The 25,990-nt window shown below is 37.9% G+C and overlaps 1 protein-coding gene across 2 annotated transcripts in view; it reads left to right on the top strand.

The window, feature by feature from the left end:
- The window catches only part of NELL1 (neural EGFL like 1), a 1,045,899-nt gene that overhangs the window by 192,388 nt on the left and 827,521 nt on the right, over positions 1 to 25,990 (top strand). For both annotated transcript variants that reach the window (XM_024987478.2, XM_024987479.2), the window contains exon 5: positions 17,865 to 17,961. In XM_024987478.2, the coding sequence (XP_024843246.1) occupies positions 17,865 to 17,961 (97 nt within the window). The remainder of the gene's footprint in view (positions 1 to 17,864; positions 17,962 to 25,990) is intronic.

Raw genomic sequence — 25,990 nt, 5'->3', positions numbered from 1 at the left:
ACGTGATGGCACAGAAGTCTCATTGGTGGGAAGGAAAGGTGAGGCATAAGAAAGTAGCTCTAGGGTTCTCTTCAGATATTACATTCTTACACACAGGGTCTTTTCAAAATATCTTCAGAACATTTAGTTTTAAGTGTATTTGGTCCCTGACTTAGGATGATTTGACTTATAATTTTTTAACTTTATGATGGTGTGTAAGTGATATGCATTTGGGCATTGGAGAAGGAAATGGCAACCCACTCCAGTGTTCTTGCCTGGAGAATCCCAGGGATGGGGGAGCCTGGTGGGCTGCCGTCTATGGGGTCGCACAGAGTCAGACATGACTGAAGTGACTTAGCATAGCATAGCATAGCATACTTGGAATTTTGAATTTTGACTTTTTTGCAGACTGTCAGTACATGGTTTGATACCCTATTGTGATGCTGGGCAGTGGCAGTGGCCACAGCTTCCTGTGCACCACACGATCATGACGGTCAACAGCTGACACACTTACAACCATTCTGTACCCATATAATCGTTCTGTTTTTCAGTTTAAGTACTGCTGCTGCTGCTGCTGCTAAGTCGCTTCAGTCGTGTCCGACTCTGCGACCCCATAGACGGCAGCCCACCAGGCTCCCCCGTCAAAGTACAGTATTTAATAAATTACATGAGATGTTCAACACTTTAATGTAAAACAGGTTTCTATTAGATGATTTTGCCTGACAGCTAATGTAAGTGTTCTAAGCACTTAAGGTAGACTAGGCTAAGTTGTGATGCTTGGTAGGGTAGGTGTATTCTATATATTTTTGACTTAAGATATTTTCAACCTAATGGTAGGATTATCAGGAAGCAAACCAATCACAGTTGAGCACAATTTAATCCTTTCAAAAAAGCGTTAGTCAAGCTCCTTTTCAGTTGAGCCAGCGTAATACTACAGGGCATGTAGAATTAAATATATATTATGTCCTTGAAGAAGCTTATAGTCTTATTTGACACATAAAACAACAGATGCACTAGTTGATTGTAATACACAATCATATTCAATGCAATGCTGAGCTGTATCAACTGTTCTTTAAGTGCTACTGCAATTCAGAAGACAGGATAATCTGTACCCTCAGCTCAGCATTTATTGAGATGCCTTATGTGTTAGGTCCAATAGTGCTTACTGGGGATAAAGATATGATGATGATAAGAATAAGAGTATTAAATACTTGATGTATGCTAAGCAGTGTTCTAAGTACTCTAAATATGTTAATTTTTACAAGAACCCTTTAAGATAGGTATGTTGTTATCTACATTTTTTTTTTTCAGATGAGAAAACTGGAATACAGTGGTGAAGTTACTTATATGGTCAGGGTTATGCTGCTAGTATGCAGCACAGTCATGTTATGAATGCAGTTAATGTGGTTAAGAGTAAAGTTGTAACTACATATACTGAAGAAAAGCTACAAGTTCTAAGTATCCCAGGGTGGAGTTGGAAAGGTAAATTGATTCTTACAACAGTGTGGGAGGTTCTGACATAGTGTAGTAAAGGATGCTATAAGAATACAGAGATGTGCTATTAATCTGACTTGTGGGAGAGGCTTACAGAGAGGATATAGAAACATTTCCCTCTTGTCTGGTTGCTCCAGGTAGTTGCCTAAATTGGAATGTCTCCACATTCTTTCCAAAAATACTTAAAGGTCAACAAGGAGAACAAATAAATAAATGCATACACACATTGTTAGCATAAATGGAGGCAGAAAGTTCCATAAACTACAATGTACCTGAAAATAAGACTCTACAAAATGAACATAAACTAGCAGAACCTTGTATACAAAACTATTAAAAATGAGAAAATATGTCAGCTGATACAAATCCTTAAAAAAAAAGTATCAAAAACTGTAATACAATATTCCAGCTTGAGTCAATTATCCTTTAACAAAATTTTAGAGATATGAAACCCACTCTTAATTAGAAATTCACCAATTTAGAGTAGAAATATATAAAACTCAGGAGTATATAGAGCATGAATGACCATGGAAGAAAGAAATGGACATTATTATTTTAGAAATAAAGACTAAATTACAAGAACTCCAACAGAATAAATTCAAACAAAAGAACTAAAAGGGACATTAAAGAAAGACATTAAAATAAGAAAATGAATATTAAATAAAAATGCTGTGGAAGAAAATGGTCAATATAGAAAATAGATAAAGATAGCCCAACATATATATAATTGAAGTATCTGAAGAAGAAAAGTGAAATAATTTAATAGAACTAATATTTAAAATGACAATGCAACACAGGCAAAATAATCTTGAAAGGACTCAGGGACTCAGTTTCCAATTTGAAAACTTACTATATAACTTAGAATCATCAAAGCAGTGTGGTATTGGTATGGGATAAACATATGGACCAGTGGAATAGAATAGAAAATCCATTGAGGTTCTCACATATGTTATCAGTTGACATCTTTCAAAAAAGGGGTACCAATGCCCCTCAGTGGAAAAGACAGTTTTTCAAGAAATGTACTGTAAAAACTGAATATCTACTTGGAAAAATGAAGTTGTACTCTTGCCTTCTGCCACATACAAAAATGAACTAAAAATGACTTAAATGTAGGAGGCAAAACTATAAAACTCTTATAAGAAAGAATAGGGAAAAAAAGTCTTTGTGATGTTGAATTCAGCAGTGATTTCTTGATCCCAAAGTATCAGCAATAAAAGAAAAAATGGATAAACTGGGCTTCATGAATATCAAAAACTTCTGTGCATCTAAAGGAGTATCCAAAAGAAATGAAAAGAATAGAAGATGTTCACAAATTTTATATCTGGTAAGGGATTAATATCCAGAATAAAGAACTCCTGCAACTCCAGTTCACCCATTGGTTAATCATTATACAAGCATAGCAAGAGGGCTGCGTCCAGGAACTGATCAGGCTGACACAAAGGCAAAAATATATGAAATTAAACCTCTGTTATTAAGTGTATGTTTTGTGCCTAGCACTGGTGTAGGTACTGTGGATGCAAGGCCAAATAAGAACTGCTTTCAAGTTGCCTACAAATTTGTAAATTGCTGATTATATCGTGGAATGTAAATGAGATAGGCATCAAGATGTGGAAAGATCAGAATTTTTATTTTCCTGTACACTGCAGAGCAGGCATTCCCATGACTTACTGTGGTTATTCACTTGAGTATAGAAGAGTTTGAATTAAGTGTATTTTCTTATACATTTTCATGTTAGTTAAGATCCTTATGTTGTAAGTAACAAAAATCAACCTGAATAACTTGATCAAAAAAAGCAAGATGATTAAAAGGTTACCAGATTATCTCATGGACCAAACAGAAGGAAGGAGCTAAGCTGGGTCATTGGGAGAATCTGAAACACTAATAAGCATTCAGGTGGCTCAGCATTATTGAGGCATTTCACATCAGTATTGGGCATCAATTTTCAAAGGAATTAATGTGCAGTGTTTCACTGAGCCTTAGAAAGGTAGAGAGAACAGGCATCATTTTCTTTACGTAAAAGGTGAGGAAATAACCCTAGGAAGATTAAGTGATTTGTCCAAAGTCACATCCTAAGTTTAGTGGGTAAGCCCAGAATTTAGAACAGACTCCTTCTGACTCTTGAATCTTTTCTTTTCCCTTTAACCTTCTTTAAAACCTTCTTACTAGCTTGTGAAAATTTCCCCTTATAATTCCCTCACCCACTTAATTTTTCTTTTATCATTCATTTTGGTTTGGAATTAAAGGAATCACCTGTGTGTCATGAATGATAGGCTTATCTGAGACATCTCTTAAAACTTCCTTAATTTGTACTCTGTAATCTGAACATGCAGGGGTCACTAGGAAAGGCAATAATTAAAGAAATGACAAGGAGATCTGTGAGTGATTTTCTTATTATCATCCTTATCAGAAATGGGCCATTATAATTTAAATGATTAGTTGGAGTCTGAAAAGAATTTGAAACTTCATTTCTGAGCTTGGAGTTGTAGCCTCATTGTTTTTCAGACTCCATTTTTTCCTCCACAATGAACAATAACTTTTTGATTAAACAGCTGGCAGTTACTATTGAATGCCTTGCATTTAATAACAAAAGTCTTCCTTCAGAACAGGAAATTTTATCTAAATTGCTTTGCTCTTCTTCAGTGATTGTGAACTTCTAAAGTCTGACAGGACTGATAGCATGATAAAATAAAAATTTCTTTCAAGAAAGTGATGATTACTTTTTAAAAGAAAGAGCCCCAAACTAAATGAATAATTCAGCAAACTTGCTACAAAGCAGAAGTCAAGGCACACAAGTTGCTCTCAGTAAACATTATTAAAAAGCAATCAAGTTTGTATTGACACATTTATGTGTGGAAGGCTATAGACAGCAGCTGAGAGAGAAAAGCAGCATAACAGTACCACTTAGCAGTCAAGTGCTGCCCTTACTAGTTTTGTTATTAATAGGAGCAGCTACCTCTAGCTAGTACTGTGTGCCAAGCACTGTGCTAAGTCTTTTCCTTGAGAATTAACTAGCACTGCAATTTCAACCCTTCCTGCCCTCCCACTGGTGTTTCCCATTGCTTGAAACCAACTGAAACCGAAAAGAAGAGGGAACCTGTTAGTCTCCTTTGGCACAGGGCAGAGCAAAGGATCTATCTGGAGTGGGTAAATGGAGATATTTGGCTCACTTTAGCATTTGATACTATTTGAAATTGATGAACAATGAACAAATAGCTATAATAATTATGAGTTTATAATGAAGATTCCAGGATGCCAGGGATATATTATCCTTGCCAAATAAATTTACAAGTGGCTGTCTATATATTGTCTTTCTATCCATTCCTCTGTCCCTCCACCCATCTTCTACACAAGTACTAATGGGCCTTGGTCAGGAGACCATGCCACCACAAAAGAGTAGGGTGCTTAAGGGCTTTTTTCTTTTCTTTCTGCTGCCCTCTTGTTTATTTTTTGTTTTCAATTTATATATAAAAGCATCTAAAAATGGCCCTATTGTTTCCCTGGCACTCTCAGCCTGCCTTGGAGACACCCTGAGTAGAGTCCGGGCTGTTCCTGTCATAGGCTAGCTTGGCTATGGTAGGGTAGCAAGGCAGGATGAAATCCTAGTCAAGTCTGACTTTGCTGCTTGAGGACAGACTGCCAAATAAAGCCTTCATCAGAGATTGTTTTTAATAGTGGGGCCAGGCTGGTACCTGTTACATCTGACTTTATGAGGGACCTAGGAATCTGTGTTTTTGAAAAGCTTGCTAGGCTCCCATAGTATTTGGCAACAGACCTTATGGGTGCTTTCCAAGGTCCTGAAAAAGTAAAAAAGGCCTAAGAGTACAGACCTCTGCAGCTGTATTGAGGATGCCTATGTTGGGGGTGGTGGTGGTGGTCTGTGGTTGCATCAGGACTTCATGGAGAGAGAAATAGTTGCCTTATTCCTTACCATAGCTGCTAGGCCCTGATATATTTCACATGGGTTGTTTGGAAATGATCAGTCTGGGCCTTGGGGGAGACATCCATTTGCTCTGAGAAGTTTTTAAGCATTACGTGAGGATACCACAGACGGTCTCTGGATGACAGATGGCTTTTGGATGTTTGTATGTTAATGTAACAAGTAGCAGATGGAGGTTGAATCAGAGACCTTCAATGTCCTTTCTGACCTGACAGTCCTAGTTACCAATGTGAGCTTTATATGAACAGCAGGCTTTTGATTTATCATTACATTTAAATCTTCATCTAGATGAATAATGAGGTTACACTAAGTTATCACCCACTTATGAGTACCAGCAAATATTTTGGAGGCAGCTATTCTGAGGTATAATTAAACCTTCTGTGCAGCAAAATTTGTCTGAACTCCTAGAAAATAAAATGGGACTAATGACTATGGATACATGTGCCATCGGTGGCTACACCATGGGAGTGATTTAGGAGGCTGTTACTCTCCTCTCTTTCCCATCAGATTGCTGCCCCTAAGCTCCTCTTTTATAGAAATTGTAAAGCTGACAGTGGGTACTATTTTCTAGCCAATTGAGCCAAGTGGCTTGGATGAGGTTTCTGGCTTTTTTTCCTGAAAATACTTCAAGTATCTCTTAGGTTCTTCTGTGAGGATAAAAGCATTGATGTTAATAATAATAATAATCTTTTACTTTAGAAAAGCATCTTAGATTTGACAATGTGCTTTCATTGAGATTATCTGTTTTATATTTATCAAAAACCTGTGTAATACATATTATTATTACATTTATGAGTGAAGATACAGTTAGTGCTCAGAGAGGTTTTGTAACTTGCCCCAAGTCATGAAGCTTAAATATAAAGGTAAGACACAAATGGATGTTTTTTGACTTTAGTCCAATGATCTTTCTGTATCTCACACTGTTCGTGTAACCAACTAGTTGAGTATTTGACTTGTTAAGAGCAGAATCAATAGAGGATTATAAGGCAATGTGGCATTGCACAAATTTACATCTGAATTTGAATTTAGGCTTTGCCATTCATTGAATGGTATTAGGCAAATCGTTTAACCTCTGTGAACATCTATCAATTGAGTATATCAATGCCTGCCTTTTAGGGTTATTTTAAGGATTATAAAGTTTGTAAAGTTCTGGCATATAGTAGATAATCAAGGGCAGCTCTTACAACTTTGGAGGCTGTGTCTTTGTCTGAGTTTGAGGATTACTGTCCTTGCAAGTGGTCTTCTACCATCTGCTGGGACATCCTTCAGAGACTAGCTGATTGCTTCCCAGGGCTGTTCTTTCTTTCTGTGTTTTCTGCCTTAGAAAATTCTTATCTTGAACTGAAATTACCTCCTTGTAGCTTACACTTATTGATATTTGTTTTACCTCTTTCAGCTACACAGGAGGAGTCCAATCCTTCTTCCACATGACAGTCCTCCAAATATTTGAAGACTTTATCTTGCCATCCCTTAATCTTTACTTCTTAAGACTGAACATCCCCTGTTCTTCAACCATTCATCACTTGATTTAGCTCACAGAGCCCTCATGATCTTGCTTGGTTCTTTCTAAAGTGTGTCTGTTTATCATCTGAGAAGTTCCTACAACTAAATGTGCCTATCTCTATGAAGATAGACTCAGAGTGAGATAATTGTCGTCTTTGGTACAGTTTAAGATGATAACATACTTTTTGACAGCTTTAGCTTACTATTGCTCAAAACAGCAATGTACTTTTTCTCAATAAGTATTTCTGTTAAATCTTAGGTCTCACATTCTGTCTTTGAGAAGCATAGTCCTTAAGCACATGTTCTTTCAATTTTTTTTTATGTCAAATTTCATTACTTGATTTGGTCCTGGTTTCTGCCTATTAATGTCTCTCTTAACCCTGGTGGTATTATCTTAAAATCAGTTGTGATTGAAGTAATCATACCAACTCTGTATTTTCTGCAGATTCAATAAGTGCGTCTGCTATTAAACTGCCAAATCATATGTAACGATGATGAATAAGACAGAACCTGTTGTCTAATCTGACCCGCATTCAGCATGCTCTTGGGATGGGCAGAGCATAAGGGTTAGGAATAAGTAGTGGGAGAGAGCCATTTGGGGCATAATATATGATTAGGAGAGGAAAGCACCGTTGGTTTAGAGATCCAGATGAGGAGAGAGAAAAGAGTAAACTTTAATTGCCAGACGAGAAAAAGCACGCATCTGCTAGTGTTTTCTAACTGGATGAAGCAGGTCACATGAGGACTTTAATCTTCTTGGGAAGTTGTCTCATTTTGGGGGAAGATATTCACACCCTTCTCCAGCAAAGTCTCTTTGCTAATCTCACTTGAACACTGTCGTGTTTTTGTTTACTAGAAGACAGGCATTTCTGTCCAGATTTCAACTTTGCCTTTTCTTTTTAGCTGGCATGTGTGTTTACTCTGCAGACAGCAGCGGAGGAACTGTTCAGAAACCTGCTGAGCCCTGCTACCATCCCTCCTGAGCCCTGCATGGATTTGGCTTAGAAGTCAGTTCTTAAACATTGGGGCCATACAGTATTCATCCGTATAATCCATCTCCCCAGTTACAGTCTGTTTCCTCCTGTATAATGCCAGAGGTGCCATTTTCATCTTGTCATTTGCTGAGTGTCACTGGTTTTGTTAAACAGATTGGAGGCAGGAGACCACAGAGCTCCCCTTGGGGGCATTCCTTTCATGTCCTTCTGATACAAGCCCTGTGTGATGCATCTGCATGTTAGCAAATAATGAACAAGAGCCAAATAGCCTGACATGGAAATTCAACAAGTAGCTTATCGGGGTACACTGTTGGCAAACACTTGGCACAGTGAGTGAGCTTTGAGGAACTATTTTGTAGGTTGCCATGACCTGTGCTGAAGAGTCACTGGGTCCAAGCACAACGCCAGTGACACCACACATGCCTTTTGTTTTCCTAGTGATGATCAAGAACTTTGTTGTTCTCACATTTCCCCTATGAGGCTGAAGGTAAGGGGGGAAGATGACATGGTTTCCCTTTTAGCATAAGGCCAAAAGAGGGAATTATCCCCTCTGAGCTCCCCCCCCACCATGATGGTGAGGGGAGACAGGATGGGAGTTGCCTTGTGTTCTGTAATAGGAAGCTTTCTCAAAGGAACACCTTGATGTTCACTAGTGCCGGCTAAAAGGCAGTGAGGATGAGATTCTCTATCTAGCAAAGGAAGGTCATTGTAACTTTCCTCTTCAGGGAGAACGTGAACACTTTTCTTCAATTCTAGGCAAAGCCCCAGATAAACCTCTCCATTTAGCATCTCATTTGGGCTTCATATTGTCTTATTGAACAGTGGCATAATGCATGTTGATTCACAAGGTTTACATCGGAGATTCATTCTTCTGTATAATTGGCAAAGGTACCGTGGAGTCCCTTCAGAGGCCTTCCTTCATCCAGGTAAATAAAAATCCAATATTCCTTCATAAGTAGTGTTGTTGAACCACTGCATTGCTTTGTGCTGAGCTCTCAGGGCTTTATTGGTTAACAGAAAATCGAGTTCTTCATAGAATATTGATTGGTCTTTTAAGGAGATGGGACACTTGCTAGGGAGGGCATTCTTAACCAAAGTCATGCATAAAGAGAAGTTGTACCTTGTGAAGAAAATTCCTAATATGAGCCCTTGATTCAGTGACTGACTTTCACAAGGAGCATGATAGTCAATCTTTGCGGTGTTCATTCCTCTCCAGGAGTTTTTATGTTTGACTGAATGTGTGATTTTGCATGCTATTATATTAGAAATGAGTTGCTTACACTTTGAAATACCGATAAGATACTAATGGCATGCAAAATTCCCATAATTCTCCCAATACATCTTAATAGGGAGCACCTCCCTTGAGTTCAAGGCCAAGAAACTGGACTAAGTGGAAATTGGGCTTTGTTTGGCTGAAAGAAAGTGTAGATTTTAGATGGTGGTAGAGTAAATGCATTGTGTGTATCAGCCTATGGGAATGTGACAAATTTGGGCTGATTATAATGCAATCCACTTAAGCAGTAAATTGTGTACTTATCAAAAAGACTATGCTTGATTTAATTAATTTTCAAGTTGTTGACTATTTCTCTTGATGATTTCTTCCTGAAATTCACTTATCTGGCTTTCCTGTTAGTGAGTTGTCTGCCTGACAGAGTCAAACTTGCTGTCCTTATCTCCTTTCTGGATGCAAAACATTGGGAGGGGTTCATCTTGCTTTTTTTTTGGGTGGGGGTGGGGGTCCTGGTGAAAATCACACGAGCTGAGGATGATGCAGGAAAACACTTGAAAAAGGTTAGTGCATTGTATAAGTGTCTGTGGTACTCTTATTCTGAAGATACTGCCTTCATTCATTCATTTGTTCAATATGTGGAGTGGGCACCTACTTTGATTAGGCACTCTCTCCGATGCTGAAGATACTGACGAGAAAAAGGCAGACAAGGTCCTTGGTAGGAGGAGGCAGTCAATCAGCAGAGAGCCAAGATTAGTGTGGAGAGTCACGTGCTTTTTTTATTTGTAATTTTTTTGAGAAATGACTGACATCCATCACTATATAAGTTTAAGGTGTATAGCATGATGGTGTGATTTGCACAAATTGTGAAATGATTTCCTCAGTACGTTCAGTTAACACATCCATCTTTTCATATAGATACAATAAAAATAAAACAGGAAAGAAAAGGAAAACAGTTTCCTCCTTATAGTGAGAACTTTTAGGATTTACTCTTTCCCACTTTTCTGTGTATAATACAGCAGTGTTAGTCATCATATAGTAAGTTACATACCTAATACTCATCTTTTTAAAAAAAACTAAAACTCATCTTTTTAAAAAAATTGAAATTATTTTTAATTAGAGGATAATTACTTTACAGTAATATATGGAGAGTCATGTGCTTTGATAAGGGTAAAGCAAGCTAAGTGACAAGTGGTCGTTGTGTAGTTGCTAAGTCATATCCAATTCTTTGCGACCCCATGGACTGCAGCCTGCCAGGCTCCTCTGTCCATGGAACTCTACAACCAAGAATACTGGAGTGGGTTGCCATTTCCTTTTCAAGGGATCTTCCTCACACAGGGATTGAACCCATGTCTCCTGCATTGGCAGGCAGGTTCTTTACCACTGAGCCACCAGGGAAGCCCGAGGAGTGGTTAGGTACTACTTTATGTAGCATGGCTAGGGGAGGTCTGGGTGCAGGAGACAACTGAGCGGGTGAAGGGGTGTTGTGGTGAGGGTTTTGTTTCCTCCATATTGAGCAGATAATCATGGCCGTGCTTGATCCAGGGCTACCAGGAAAGACCAATTTCTCCTCCTTTAGCAGAGAGGTCTGGGAAAACAGGTTCAGTTAGGACCAGAAGTATAGACCTCATTGGTTAGTGGGAGAGTATACCCACTCCAGTGTTCTTGCCTGGAGAATCCCAGGGACAGGGGAGCCTCGTGGGCTGCTGTCTATGGGGTCGCACAGAGTCGGACACAACTGAAGCGACTCAGCAGCAGCAGCATAGGGTCATATGCTGATGTGCAAGAGAGTATGTCCAAATGGGTCATCCAAGTGGGCAGAGTCTCAGAGATCAGTGAAGAGCAAAAATACTGGGCAGTTAGAATATATAAAAAGTAATATACATATAAGATAAATAAGGGCAGTCTGAAATAAGAACTTAGAGGGCTTTGGCTTACAGCCAACATTTTTTATTTTCCCAGAAACCTTTCCCATGTTTTGGCTAAATTCAGTTAAGGTTCCAAATGGAGAGTAAGAAAGTACCTAGTTCTGACTCAGGCAAAGTGTTAAGGGCAGTGTCTTGTCATGTTTTGCTCATATAAAAGCTATGGGCTGTGTGGTTCTTGGTTTGGTGACTGATTATTTCTTCTACCCATTCCTTTTTCCTGAGTCTTTCTCCTGTCTCACGTGAGTTTATGATGAACTTGCTGTAAAAGTCAAACTTTTGTAAATGTCAAAGAATTATGTATTTTGGAGCGATGTAAAAGATATTAAAATGTTTGCTTAATTGACATATAAAAGTTTGATTTTTGTCTTGAAAGAATTGAAAGAAGCTAATGAAGGGCATTTTAAAACTAACATAGTAAAAATATTTGGGATTTTGGTATGTCATAGATAATGTACTTTGTCCAAAAATTTTGTTTTCTCATCCAAAATTTAGTATCTGAGTAGGTTGTCAGTGTGCACTCTAATTGGGTTAAACAACAGAAGTTAACGGTGTTAATTTCTTTTGTTTTTGCCCTGTTAAATATTCTCTTGTTCTAGCTTTTAAATTTGTAAAAGGTGAAAAGAAATTTAGGACTTAAAAATTTCAAAGTGTAAGAACTTATGACAAAATACACACTAAATTCTTACATTGTAACATTGAAATTGTACACCCTTTAAATAACCTCCATTTGACAGTATTGTTATTTTCTTATACTGTGTCTCAAAGCACAAGCCTTGTACCTAAGATACTGCTAATCCCATCTCAGTGGATTCATTTGAAGGGAGGTGCAGCCAGTGGGCCGGAATGTATCACGTGTCCTGTGTACTCTGCATCATTTAGATACCCATGAATTTTATAGACTGGCAGCACCTACTGTGTGCCAATGGCATTCAAAATATTTCATTTAAGCCTCTCTGCAGCCCATACAGTTAGTAGTAAAACCTCATTTTTTTAAACGAGGAAGCTGAAGTACAAAGAAATTAAATAATTTAAGGTCATGTAGCTAGCAGAATGTACAACTGGAATGTGAACCCAAATCTGTTTTGTCCCAAATTCATGTGTCTCTGCTACACCACAGGATCTCTGATACCTCTTGGCATTGAGGGCATGAAAATGTAAGAGTCACTTTTCTCTTTTGCATTAGGGTATGTTTGCTAGGGTAATTAATACTAGTCATAATGACTGCAAGTCCTCTCTACCTCAGTTGGCTGTGTCTGGCTGGGAGGCTGCCTCCCACGTCATCATTTCAGAATCCAGGCCCTGCCGCCTTGTGGCTCTGCCCACCTCGTAGCCCCAGAGTCCTCTCTTGTCAGCTGAAAGAGAATAAGTGGAAGATGCTTGAGGGAGGTTTTTTTGGAGGATGCAGATCCCTTCCATTCGTATTCCATGGCCGCATCCAGATGTGTAGGAGGCTGGGCTCCTTGTAGCCACACAGCAGTGTACCAGGGTTCTGGGAGAGCTGATCAGTCCTGACCATGTGCTTTGGCACATGAGCTTGTTTTGCCTTCCCTTCCTGATGAGTTAGTCAAGTTAGGAATCTTAATTTATTTGAGTGAGTCGTTCAGATTTGGGGGTCTGGGTTCAAATCCCAGCTCTGCCATTCACCAGCTGCTTAACCATGGACAAATTAGTTAACCTTGGTGAGCCAAGAACATCTGTCTGATGGTGGTATTGTGAGGATTAAGTTAATATATGTAAAATTCTCAGTAAAAATGATTGGCGTGCACACAGCTCTGTTCAAGTGCTGGTTATTATGTCTGTGTGTCAGCTCCACTTTATTCTTCATTCACGACTCGGCTGTAAGTCTTCTGTCTTCTTTCTCCTCTGCTCCCACAAATCCTTGCACTTGTTGCTCTGAATTGTAGCGTGTGTGAGGGCTGTTGTCTGTCTGGCTCGAGCACTTGACCGGAGGGCAGGAACTTGGCCCTGTGGACTTTGCCTGGATGTCCCCATAGCCAGCAGTGGCCCACACATTATAGACAGTCAGATATTTGCTGATGAGAAGGAAACCTCGTTAACCATAATACTAGAGTATCAGAAGATAGAATTTGATTTCCTGAGCACGCTGGAAACCAAGGAGTTCATATATTAGCTTTGGCTTTTTCATTTCAGTTATGTGGGCAATACTAGATTTCAGTGACAGGTCATTCCCTACTGGCATGTCTCTATGAGTCAGTCTACCTCAGGGATCAGCAGCCCTTTTGCCACGATTCTGATTGTGTTTGGTATGTTGGTTGAAAAACTCCCCCTGTACAAAGGTGAGGATAGGAATGTGATAATCCTGTGTCTTCGTTTATGAGATATTCTTAGCATTAATCCTTCCTTCGGATATCCCTCCTTCCCTGCCTTTCATTCCCTCCTCTCTAACCATTACCATTGCTTTAGGAAAACAGTGTCATATACCTTATGTGACACTTAAAGTTTGTGTGTATCCTTGGCTCATAGATAAAATCGTTTTGCCTATTTGTATTTTTAATTTATATACGTTATAGACCTTTTTAGCTTTTTTACTCTATTTTAAAAACTTTTTTACTTTAATATAAATTTAATCCAACAGAGAAGTTTTGAGAATGACACAAGAAAACAATCATAACCTCTGCTCAAATTCTGCTCTCTCTTAAAGTAAAAAGATGTGTCTATATATGTCTGTACTTATATTGTGTATATTTACATTGTTAATTTGAACTCTCTGAGAGGAAATTGTACACATCATGACGTTTTACCCCTAAATGCTGCAGTGTGTATTTCCTATGAACAAGTCACAGAAATATATACCACCTAATTCTCAAAATCAGGAAATTGAACACCAATACAATAATATTTTGTGATCTACCATTCTGATTCAAATTTCACTGATTTTTTTACTGACCTCTTTATGGATTTTTGTTTTCCTGCTCTAAGATGCAGTCCAGGATTCCATCTCATGTTTAGTTTTTATGTCCCTTCGGTTGCTTGTAATTGGCCATTGCTCCTCAGCCTTTCTTTACTTTTCATGATACTGATATTTGAAAGAGCATAGGCAGTTATTTTGTGGACTATCCCTCAAATTGGGTTTTTCTGATATTTCCACATGGTTAGATAGGTCAAGAAGCAACAGTTAGAACTGAACATGGGACAACAGACAGGTTCCAAACTGGGAAAAAAGTCCTTCAAGGCTGTATATTGTCACCCTGCTTATTTAAGTTCTATGCAGAGTACATCATGCAAAATGCCAGGCTGGATGAACACAAGCTGGAATGAAGATTGCTGGGAGAAATATCAATAACCTCAGATATGTAGATGACACCACCCTTATGGCAGAAAGTGAAGAGGAACTGAAGAGCCTCTTGATGAAAGTAAAAGAGGAGAGTGAAAAAGTTGGTTTAAAACTCAGCATTCAAAAAACTAAGATCATGGCATCCAGTCCCATCACTTCATGGCAAATAGGGAAACAATGGAAAAAGTAGCAGATTTTATTTTCTTGGACTCCAAAATCACTACAAATGATGACTGCAGTCATGAAATTAAAAGATACTTGCTCCTTGGAAGAAGAATTAGAACCAACCTAGACAGCATATTAAAAGTCAGAGACGTTGCTTTGCTGACAAAGATCCATCTAGTCAATGCTATGGCTTTTCCAGTAGTCATGTATGGATGTAAGAGTTGGACTATAAAGAAAGCTGAGCACGGAAGAATTGATGCTTTTGAACTGTGGTGTTGGAGAAGATTCTTGCGAGTCCCTTGGACTGCAAGGAGATCCAATAAGTCCATCCTAAAGGAAATCAGTCCTGAACATTCGCTGGAAGGACTGATGCTGAAGCTCCAATACTTTGGCAACCTGATGCACAGAACTGACTCATTGGAAAAGATCCTGATTCTGGGAAAGATTGTAGGCAGGAGGAGAAGGGGATGACAGAGGATGAGATGGTTATGGCATCACCGACTCAATGGACATGAGTTTGAGCAAGCTCCAGGGGTTGGTGATGGACAGGGAGGCATGGTGTGCTGTAGTCCATGCAGCTGCAAAGAGTCGGACACAACTGAGAGACTCAACTGAACTGAAGATACCCTTTGTGTGGGTTTTTAATGTCAGTTTAATATAGTTCTTAAGTTTTCTCCATTTGTTAGGCCTGTATGCAATCTGTGGACTGTGCCTGCTGCTTGGAGCTCTTTGATCCAAATGAATAGGAGGGGCTTCCAGGAAGGCAGCAGTGCAGACTTCCCTTGGCATGAATAGCAGATCCTGACAGGACTGTAGGACATGGAAGTCAGCTTTCCCCTTTGGCTCATGCACCTTGGGTTGCCACCTGTTTATGATAGTGACCTCAAAAGTTTGCTTCTTCAAGGGTTTCTTCCAGGGAACTACTATGTTTGTGGAAGAGACAGCAGGAGAGGGAGTTGATCTTTCTGGTTTTTCCTTCTTTAATGCACTTAGTAAACATTAGATAAAGCCCCGTCCTTTACTCCTTTGAGCTTACCTTCTAGCATTTTGAAAACCAAAAAGAAGGCATTTGGATGGAAAACTATTCTCACTATGACAGATGCAGATGTTTCAAAAGAAGGTTAAGATAAATAGGTTGACAACACTTTCAACTGTTTAGTGAAACCACCTCATGGAAAATTATGTTCTGCCTCTTCACCTAAATATAGCGATTTTCATTTCTCTCTGGCCTCCTCTGAAACTCACCAACATTGAATATAGTTTTTGCATCATTATCTCCATAGTGCATAAATAATCTTGCATTCCCCTTTCCTCTGATGAAAATTATTTTGTGTATACTTCCCCATATTTCATAACCTGCATATTTATCACTGTTAATGACTGTAGTAAATTCTATCAAGCTGATCTACTTGATAATGTATGAGTTTCTCTGTTGTTGTAAATTTGGCTTTTTTTCTAGTTTTTCACTAATATTAGGAAAGAAAACTTTTTAAAGGAAGTATATAGCATCTTGTATTAAGGCAGTTTTGACACATTGCTTCATCTCAAATGGTTCCTTCTAACAGAAAAAGAAAGGATGCATTGTTGTGGAGAAAACACTGACTACCTTTTTTTAGGGAAACTTATTTATCTTGCTTATGTTTTGAGCCTCCGTTTATAACAGAAAGATAATTAGTAGAGAAGGACCTGATATATTTAGAGCTTTGTCAATTGAATACCTTGTATATGTTGTTGGGAAACAGGAGAGTAATGGATGATGTGGCTAAGACATAAGCATAAGGCTGCAGTGTGATAGATCCCAGCTGCATCAGCCTTGCAATAATTCACTGGCCTTGATGTAACTGGACAGTCCTCCAGTTCTTCTGCACTTTACTATTGAAAGCTGCTGGAGAAATTCAGAACCCTCTGGCAAGAGGCAGTCCCTGTATCTCACCACACTCGGCCTCTTCTGAGCATCTATGGAGACAGGTTCAAGTCTTAGTTGAGCTCTTCCTTTCCCTTCTCAATACTCAGGTGCTGGAAGGTACTTGCCAGCGGTGAGGTGGAGGCCTTTGATCAGCTGGTGTTTGCAGGGACTGTTTCTAAAGAAAGCACAAAAACATAAATACAGTATACTAACGCATATATATGGAATTTAGAAAGATGGTAACAATAATCCGGTGTACGAGACAGCAAAAGAGACACTGATGTATAGAACAGTCTTATGGACTCTGTGGGAGAGGGAGAGGGTGGGAAGATTTGGGAGAATGACATTGAAACATGTAAAATATCATGTAAGAAACGAGTTTCCAGTCCAGGTTCGATGCACGATACTGGATGCTTGGGGCTAGTGCACTGGGACGACCCAGAGGGATGGTATGGGGAGGGAGGAGGGTTCAGGATGGGGAACACATGTATACCTGTGGCGGATTCATTTCGATATTTGGCAAAACTAATACAATTATGTAAAGTTTAAAAATAAAATTAAAAAAAAAAAAAAGCACAAATTTCAGAATTTGTTATTGACTAACATGGAGCCTGGGAGGGCAGGGTAACTGAGACAGGTTGCTTGTTCAGTAGGTCTTGTCAGTGCCTGCAAAGATCCCGGGATGGTTGTTTTCTCTGTATTAGTTCTGTGTCTTCATGTATCACATGAAGATTTTTCTTCTTGTGCAGAATTCTTTCTTTCTTTTACTCTATGAGGACAGGACTTTGTATATCTGGTTTATTGCTCTATCTTCTGTTGCCTTATAAGGAGGTTGAAGCATAAAGAAATGCTCAATAAATATTCATTGGATGATGATTTTATTTACTTGATTTTGTACAGGAAGCTCATTATCATGTGGGCAGCTGCTCCTCAGTTGTTTAGATGAGGTCTGGGAAATTACTGTAGAAATAAGTAGAAGCTGGATAAAGCTGTCAGAGAGTTGTAGAGCACAGAGGAGGGTGCATGGTCTTCACAGCCAGGCCAGATAGATTCTCATCCCAACTTTTCTCTCGCTGTCTTGGTTGGCTTCTTTATGGTCTCTGAACCTCAACATTCTCGCCTGAAAAATGGGTAAAACTACTTTACTCAGAGGTTATATAAAATTCATTACTCAGAGTAGACAAGCTAAAATGTTACCCTCTTTCTTCTTCCTCTGCAAAAAGAGCAAAGATAGAAAGCTGGGAGAGGCCCAGATAATGTTTCCAAGTGTTGTCAGGAACAAATCTCTGATTCTGTTCCTGTCATCAAAAATGTACCCCATATTGCCTCCATCTCTGTACCAGCAGCAAATGCCATGAGTACTTCCAATGATATGTATGTACCTTTGTGTTCCACTTTGAACCTCTTTATTAGTAACTGTGTTCTTTGCTCCTACAGGATTTATGAGCGTGTGATAGACCCTCCTGAGACCAACCTTCCCCCTGGAAGCAATTTATGGCTTGGTCAGCGCAACCAAAAGCATGGTTTATTCAAAGTAAGCACTACCTTCTACTTTTTGCAACATGCTATTCTATGTGCTTGATGTGAATGCACTCACTTAATTGTCACAGCGATTCTATGATGTGGGTGTTTTGAGATTAGACAGAGACTTCAGTGACTTGCCCAAGGTCACACACTTCACTCTGTCAGCTATGGATGATCCAGAATGTAAATAATCCTCACACTATTTCTTATTGCTATACTTCTGGGAGATTTAAGGTAATCTTCAAGTTCCTTTTCATTCTCAGAATCTTTATTAATTCAGTTTTTGGGTAGATGTCTAGTTTAGATAAACAATAAGAAATGAATCAACTTCCATCAGTTTTGGTTTTCCTGTCTATAAAGAGTGTAATACAATAACTGCATTATTGTGCTTTATAGAAGCATCAGGACTCAGTGATAAAGTGAATTGAAAAAGTTAAAAAACATCATGAAATTTTAAGATAGTCTTGTACTTCGATAGAATGGCAGAATTTTGCTTCTGGCCATATGGTAGACTAGATATTTGTGAAATCCTTTTGCTTCAGAATGCCTATAAATGTTGGATAAAATAGAACAAAAGTCTTTTAAGATTTGTCATTGCACTTACAAGAAGGGAGATCCTTAGAGGCTAAATATATGAAGGGAAGTGAAAACCAAAGGGATGTCTGCCAATACCAAAGAGTTAGATATTTAAGTTTATTACCTTTTTCTTTTAATCTACTTATCTATTCCAACTTCATTGAGATGTCAGTGACATACAACATTATGTATAAGGTGTACATCAGTTTGACACATGTAATATATTGCAAAATGATTTCCACCATAATGTTGTCTAACACTTCCATCACATTACATAATTACCATTTCTTTTTTCATGGTGAGAACATTTAAGATTACTTTCAGCAGCTTTCAAGTTTATAGTACAGTATTATTTGCTGTGATCACTATGCTGTAATTAGGTCCCCAGAACTATTAAAAGTGGAAGATATCCTTTGACCAACATCTGCCCATTCCCCCCACTTTCCCTAAACCCTGGCAACTACTCTGTGTCTATGAATCAGGTTTTTAGAGTCCACACATAAGTGATATCATGCATTATTTGTATTTCTCTATCTGACCTGTTTCACTTTGCATAATGCCCTTAAGATCCATCCATGTTGTTGCAAATGGCAGGATATTTTTTCTCATGATTGAATAATATTCTACTCTGTATGTGTACACATACACACCATATCATCTTCTTAAAATTTTTTTTTTGGAGGTATACATGTATGTTTTCCTTGGAGAAATGTCTATTCAGTTTCTCTGCCCATTTTAAAGTCAGACTTTCTCTTGCTATTGTGTTGTATGACTTCTTTGTATATTTCAGATATTAACCACTTATCAGCTTTGTGATTTGCAAATATTAGTTGTCCATATATGCAAGGATTGACTTTTGGGTTCCCAATTCTGTTTCATTGGATTATGTGTCTATTTTTGCTAAATCATACCGTTTTGATTACTATAGCTTTGTAGTACAAGTTGAAATCAGAAAGTATGGTGCCTCTAACTTTGTTCTTCTTTCTCAGGATTACCTTGGCTATTTGGGGGTCTTACAATGCCTATTTGGCTTTGACAAATTTGGGGATTTTTTTTCAGTATCTGTGAAAAATGCCTTTTGGATTTACATAGGGATTGCTTTGAATCTACAGATGACTTTGGGTAGTGAGGGATTTTAACAGTAGTAATTATTCTGATCCATGAATATGGGATATGTTTCCATTCATGTGTGTCTTTTTCAGGTTTTTAATCAGTCATGTAGTTTTCAGTGTACAGATCTTTCATATCCTTAAATTTATTCCTAAGTATTTTATTAGTTTTGATGCTATTGTTAATGAGGTTGTTTTATTTCTTTTTTGGGTATTTTGTTGTCAGTGTATAGAAATGCAGCTGATTTTTATATTTTGGTCGTGTACCCTACAATTTTACAGACTTTCATTGATTTGTTCTAAAAGTTTTTTGGTGGAGTTTTGGAGTTTTCTGTGTATAAGATTATATCTACAAGCAGTTACCTTTTACTTCTTCATTTCCAATTTGGAAACCTTTTGTTCCTTTTTTTTTTTGCCTGATTGTTCTATATAGGGCTTCAAGTATTATGTTGAATATCAATGGTGAGAATGGGCACCAAGTATTTATTCCTGATTTTTGAATGAGTGTTCAATCATTGACTGTTGAGTATGATGTTGACTATGACCTTTATTACATTGGACTATGTTCTTTCTATGCCCAATTTGGGTGTTTCTATCATGAAAGGATACTGCATTTTGTCAGATGCTTTTTCTACATCTATTGATAGGATCATATGATTTTTAGCTTTCATTCTGTTAATGTGGTATATCACAATTATTGATTTGCATGACTTGAATCATCCTTGCATCCCAGGGATCAATCTCACTTGACCTTGGTGCATGTTCTTTTAATGTACTCTTAATTTGATTTGCTAATATTTTAAGAATTTTGGCATCTATGATTTTGTTTTCAATCTAGTATTAAAAAAATTAATTTATTTAACTGGAGGCTAATTAATTTACAATGAAAAGAAAGTGAAAGTGAAGTCTCTCAGTCGTGTCCGACTCTTTGCGACCCCATGGACTATAGCCTACCAGGCTCCTCTGTCCATGGGATTTTCCAGGCAATAGTACTGGAGTGGATTGCCATTTCCTTCTCCAGGGGATCTTCCCAACCCAGGGATTGAACCCAGGTCTCCTGCATTGTAGACAGATGCTTTACCATCTGAGCCACCAGGGAAGTCCTAATATAGTAGTAGTTTTTGCCATACATTGACGTGAAACAGCCATGGGTGTACATGTGTCCCCCATCTTGAACCCCCCTCCCACCTCCCTCCACATCACATCCCTCAGGGGCATCTCAGTGTACTGGCCCTGAGCGCCCTGTCTCATACATTGAACCTGGACTGGCGATCTATTTCAATATATGGTAATATACATGTTTCAATGCTATTCTCTCAAATCATCCCACCCTTGCCTTCTTCCACAGAGTCCAAAATCTGTTCTTTACATCTGTGTCTCTTTTGCTGTCTCACCTATATGGTCATTGTTACCATCTTTCTAAATTCCATATATATATGTTAATATACTGTATTGCTGTTTCTTTTTCTGACTTAGTTTACTCTGTATAATAGGCTCCAGTTTCATCCACCTCATTAGAACTTATTCAAATGCATTCTTTTTAATATCTGAGTAATATTCCATTGTGTATATGTACCACAGCTTTCTTATCCATTCACCTGCTGATGGGCATCTAGGTTGCTTCCATGTCCTAGCTATTGTAAACAGTGCTGCAATGAACATTGGGGTACACGTGTCTCTTTCAATTCTGGTTTCCTCAGTGTGTATGCCCAGCAGTAGGATTGCTGGGTCATATGGGAATTCTATTTCCAATTTTTAAAGGAATCTCCACACTGTTCTCCATAGTGGCTGGACTAGTTTGCATTCCCACCAACAGTGTAAGAGGGTTCCCTTTTCTCCACACCCTCTCCAGCATTTATTGTTTGTAGACTTTTTTGATAGCAGCCATTCTGAATGGCTGGAGAAGGCAATGGCACCCCACTCCAGTACTCTTGCCTGGAAAAATCCCATGGATGGTGGAGCCTGGTAGGCTGCAGTCCTTGGGGTTGCTAAGAGTCAGACATGACTGAGCGACTTCACTTTCTCTTTTCACTTCACGCATTGGAGGAGGAAATGGCAACCCACTCCAGTGTTCTTGCCTAGAGAATCCCAGGGATGGGGAAGCCTGGTGGGCTTCTGTCTATGGGGTCGCACAGAGTCAGACATGACTGAAGCGACTTAGCAGCAGCAGCATTCTGAATGGCGTGAGATGGTACCTCATTGTGGTTTTGATTTGCATTTCTCTGACAATGAGTGATGTTGAGGATCTTTTCATGTGTTTGTTAGCCATCTGTATGTTTTCTTTGGAGAAATGTCTGTTTAGTTCTTTGGCCCATTTTTTGATTGAGTCTTTTATTTTTCTGGAATTGAGCTGCATGAGCTGCTTGTATATTTTTGAGATTAATTCTTTGTGAGTTGCTTCATTTGCTATTGTTTTCTCCCATTCTGAAGGCTGTCTTTTCACCTTGCTTATAGTTTCCTTCGTTGTGCAGAAGCTTTTAAGTTTAATTATGTCCTATTTGTTTAGTTTTGCTTTTATTTCTATTACTCTGGGAGGTGGGTCATAGAGGATCCTGCTGTGATTTGTGTCAGAGAGTGTTTTGCCTATGTTTTCCTTTTAGGAGTTTTATAGTTTCTGGTCTTACATTTAGATGATTAATCCATTTTGAGTTCATTTTGTGTATGGTGTTAGAAAGTGTTCTAGTTTCATTCTTTTACAAGTGGTTGACTAGTTTTCCCAGCACAACTTGTTAAAGAGATTGTCTTTTTTCCATTTGTATATTCTTGCCTCCTTTGTCAAAGATAAGGTGTCCATAAGTCAGGCAGGTTGATTCCTCCAGTTCCATTCTTCTTTCTCAAGATTGCTTTGGCTATTTGAGGTTTTTTGTATTTCCATACAAATAGTGAAATTATTTGTTCTAGTTTTGTGAAAAATATCGTTGGTAGCTTGATAGGGATTGCATTGAATCTGTAGATTGCTTTGGGTAGTATACTAATTTTCACTATTTGATTCTTCTGATACATGAACATGGTATATTTCTCCATCTGTGTCATCTTTGATTTCTTTCACCAGTGTTTTATAATTTTATATATATAGGTCTTTTGTTTCCTTAGGTCGATTTATTCCTAAGTATTTTATTCTTTTTGTCACAATGGTGAATGGAATTGTTTCCTTGATTTCTCTTTCTGTTTTCTCATTGTTAGTGTATACGAATGCAAGGGATTTCTACATGTTAATTTTATATCCTGCAACTTTACTATATTCATTGATTAACACTAGTGATTTTCTGGTGGTATCTTTAGGGTTTTCTATACAGAGGATCATGTCATTTGCAAACAGTGAGAATTTTACTTCTTTTCCAATCCGGATTTATTTTATTTCTTTTTCTTTTCTGATTGCTGTGTCTAAAACTTCCAAACCTATGTTGAAAAGTAGTGGTGAGAGTGGGCACCCTTGTCTCATTCCTCACTTTAGGGGAAATGATTTCAATTTTTCACCATTGAGGATAATGTTTGCTGTGGGTTTATCATATATAGCTTTTATTATGTTGAGGTATGTTCCTTCTATGCCTACTTTCTGGAGGGTTTTTATCATAAATGGATGTTGAAATTTGATGTTGAATGTCAAAGGCTTTCTCTGCATCTATTGAGATAATCATATGGTTTTTATCTTTCAATTTGTTAATGTGGTGTATCACATTGATTTGCAAATGTCGAAGAACCCTTGCATCCCTGGGATAAAACCCACTTGGTCATGATGTATGATCTTTTTAACATGTTGTTGGATTCTGTTTGCTAGAATTTTGTTAAGGATTTTTTTTAAGGATGTTCATCAGTGCTATTGGCCTGTAGTTTTCTTTTTTTGTGGCATCTTTGTCTGGTTTTGGTATTAGGGTGATGATGGCCTCATAGAATGAGTTTGGCAGTTTACCTTCCTCTGCAATTTTCTGGAAGAATTTGAGTAGAATAGTTGTTAGCTCTTCTCTAAGTTTTTGGTAGAATTCACCTGTGAAGCCATCTGTCCTTGGCTTTTGTTTGTTGGAAGATTTCTGATTATGGTTTCAATTTCTGTGCTTGTGATGGGTCTGTTACGATTTTTCTATTTCTTCCTGTTTCAGTTTTGGAAGGTTATACTTTTCTAAGAATTCATCCATTTCTTCCAAGTTGTCCATTTTATTGGCATATAGTTGCTGATCGTAGTCTCTTATGATCCTTTGTATTTCTGTGTTGTCTGTTGTGATTTCTCCATTTTCATTTCTAATTTTATTGATTTGATTCTTTTCCCTTTTTTTCTTGATGAGTCTGGCTAATGGTTTGTCTATTTTATTTTATCTTCTCAAAGAACCAGCTTTTAGCTTTGTTGATTTTGCCTCTGGTCTCTTTTGTTTCTTTTTCATTTATTTCTGCCCTAATTTTTATAATTTCTTTCTTTCTGCTAACCCTAGGGTTCTTCATTTCTTCTTTTTCTAGTTTCTTTAGGTGTAAAGTTAGGTTATTTATTTGATTTTTCTCTTGTTTCTTGAGGTAAGCTTGTATTGCTATGAACCTTCCCCTCAGCACTGCTTTTACTGAATTCCATAGATTTTGGGTTGGCGTGTTTTCATTTTCATTTGTTTCTATGCATATTTTGATTTCTTTTTAAATTTCTTCTGTGATTTGCTGGTTATTCAGAAGTATGTGGTTTAGCTTCCATATGTTTGTATTTTTAATAATTTTTTCCCTGTAGTTAACATCTAATCTTACTGCATTGTGGTCAGAAAAGAGGCTGGAAATGATTTCAACTTTTTTTGAATTTACAAAGGCTAGATTTATGACCCAGGATGTGATCTATTCTGGAGAATGTTCTGTGTGCACTTGAGAAAAAGGTGAAATTCATTTTTTGGGGGTGAAATGTCCTGTAGATATCACTTAGGTCTAACTGGTCCATTGTATCATATAAAGTTTATGTTTCCTTGCTAATTTTCTGTTTAGTTGATCTATCCATAGGTGTGAGTGGGGTATTAAAGTCTCCCACTATTATTGTGTTACTGTTTATTTCCCCTTTCATACTTGTTAGCATTTGCCTTACATATTGTGGTGGTCCTGTGTTGGGTGCATATATACTTATAATTGTTATATCTTCTTCTTGGATTGATCCTTTGATCATTATGTAGTGTCCTTCTTTGTCTCTTTTCATGGCCTTTATTTCAATGTCTATTTTATCTGATATGAGTGTTGCTACTCCTGCTTTCTTTTGGTCTCTATTTGTGAAATATCTTTTTCCAGCCCTTCACTTTCAGTCTGTATGTGTCCCTTATTTTGAGGTGGATCTCTTATAGACAATATATACAGGGGTCTTGTTTTTGTATCCATTCAGCCAGTCTTTGTCTTTTGGTTGGGGCATTCAATCCATTTACATTTAGGGTAATTATTGATAAATGATCCCATTGCCATTTACTTTTTGTTTTGAGTTTGAGTTTATAAACCTTTTCTGTGTTTCCTGTCTAGAAAAGATCCTTTAGCATTTGTTGAAAAGCTGGTTTGGTGGTGCTGAATTCTCTCATCTTTTGCTTGTCTATAATGCTTGTGATCCCCTTCATATTTGAATGAGATCCTTGCTGGGTATAGAAATCTGGGTTGTAGATTTTTCTCTTTCATCACTTTAAGTATGTTCTGCCATTCCCTCCTGGCCTGAAGAATTTTTATTGAAAGATCAGCTGTTATCCTTATGGTAATCCCCTTGTGTGTTATTTGTTGTTTTTCTCTTGCTGCCTTTAATATTGGTTCTTTGTGTTTGATCTTCATTAATTTGATTAATATGTGTCTTGGGGTGTTTTGCCTTGGGTTTATCCTGTTTGAGACTCTCGGGGTTTCTTGGACTTGGGTGGCTATTTCCTTCCCCATTTTAGGGAAGTTTTCAACTATTATCTCCTCAAGTATTTTCTCATGGTCTTTCTTTTTGTCTTCTTCTTCTGGGACTCCTATGATTCGAATGTTGGGGCATTTAACATTGTCCCAGTGGTCTCTGAGGTTGTCCTCATTTCTTTAGTTCTTTTTTTCTTTTTTCCACTCTGCTTCATTTATTTCCACCATTCTATTTTCCACCTCCCTTATCCTCTCTTCTGCCTCAGTTATTCTACTATTGGTTCCCTCCAGAGTGATTTTGATCTCAGTTATTGCATTATTCATTATTGATTGACTCTTTTAATTCTTCTAGGTCCTTGTTAACCATTTCTTGCATCTTCTCAATCCTTGTCTATGATCTATTTATCTGTAACTCCATTTTGTTTTCAAGATTTTGGATCATCTTTACTATCATTATTCTGAATTCTTTTTCAGGTAGATGCCCTATCTCCTTTTTTGTTTGATTTGGTGGGCATTTATCATGTTCATTTA

The sequence above is a fragment of the Bos taurus genome, chromosome 29 (genome assembly GCF_002263795.3).
Source record: "Bos taurus isolate L1 Dominette 01449 registration number 42190680 breed Hereford chromosome 29, ARS-UCD2.0, whole genome shotgun sequence".
Lineage (NCBI taxonomy): Eukaryota > Metazoa > Chordata > Mammalia > Artiodactyla > Bovidae > Bos > Bos taurus.
The sequence above is the reverse complement of the archived record's forward strand: the minus strand, read 5'-3'. Positions and strand labels throughout refer to the sequence as shown.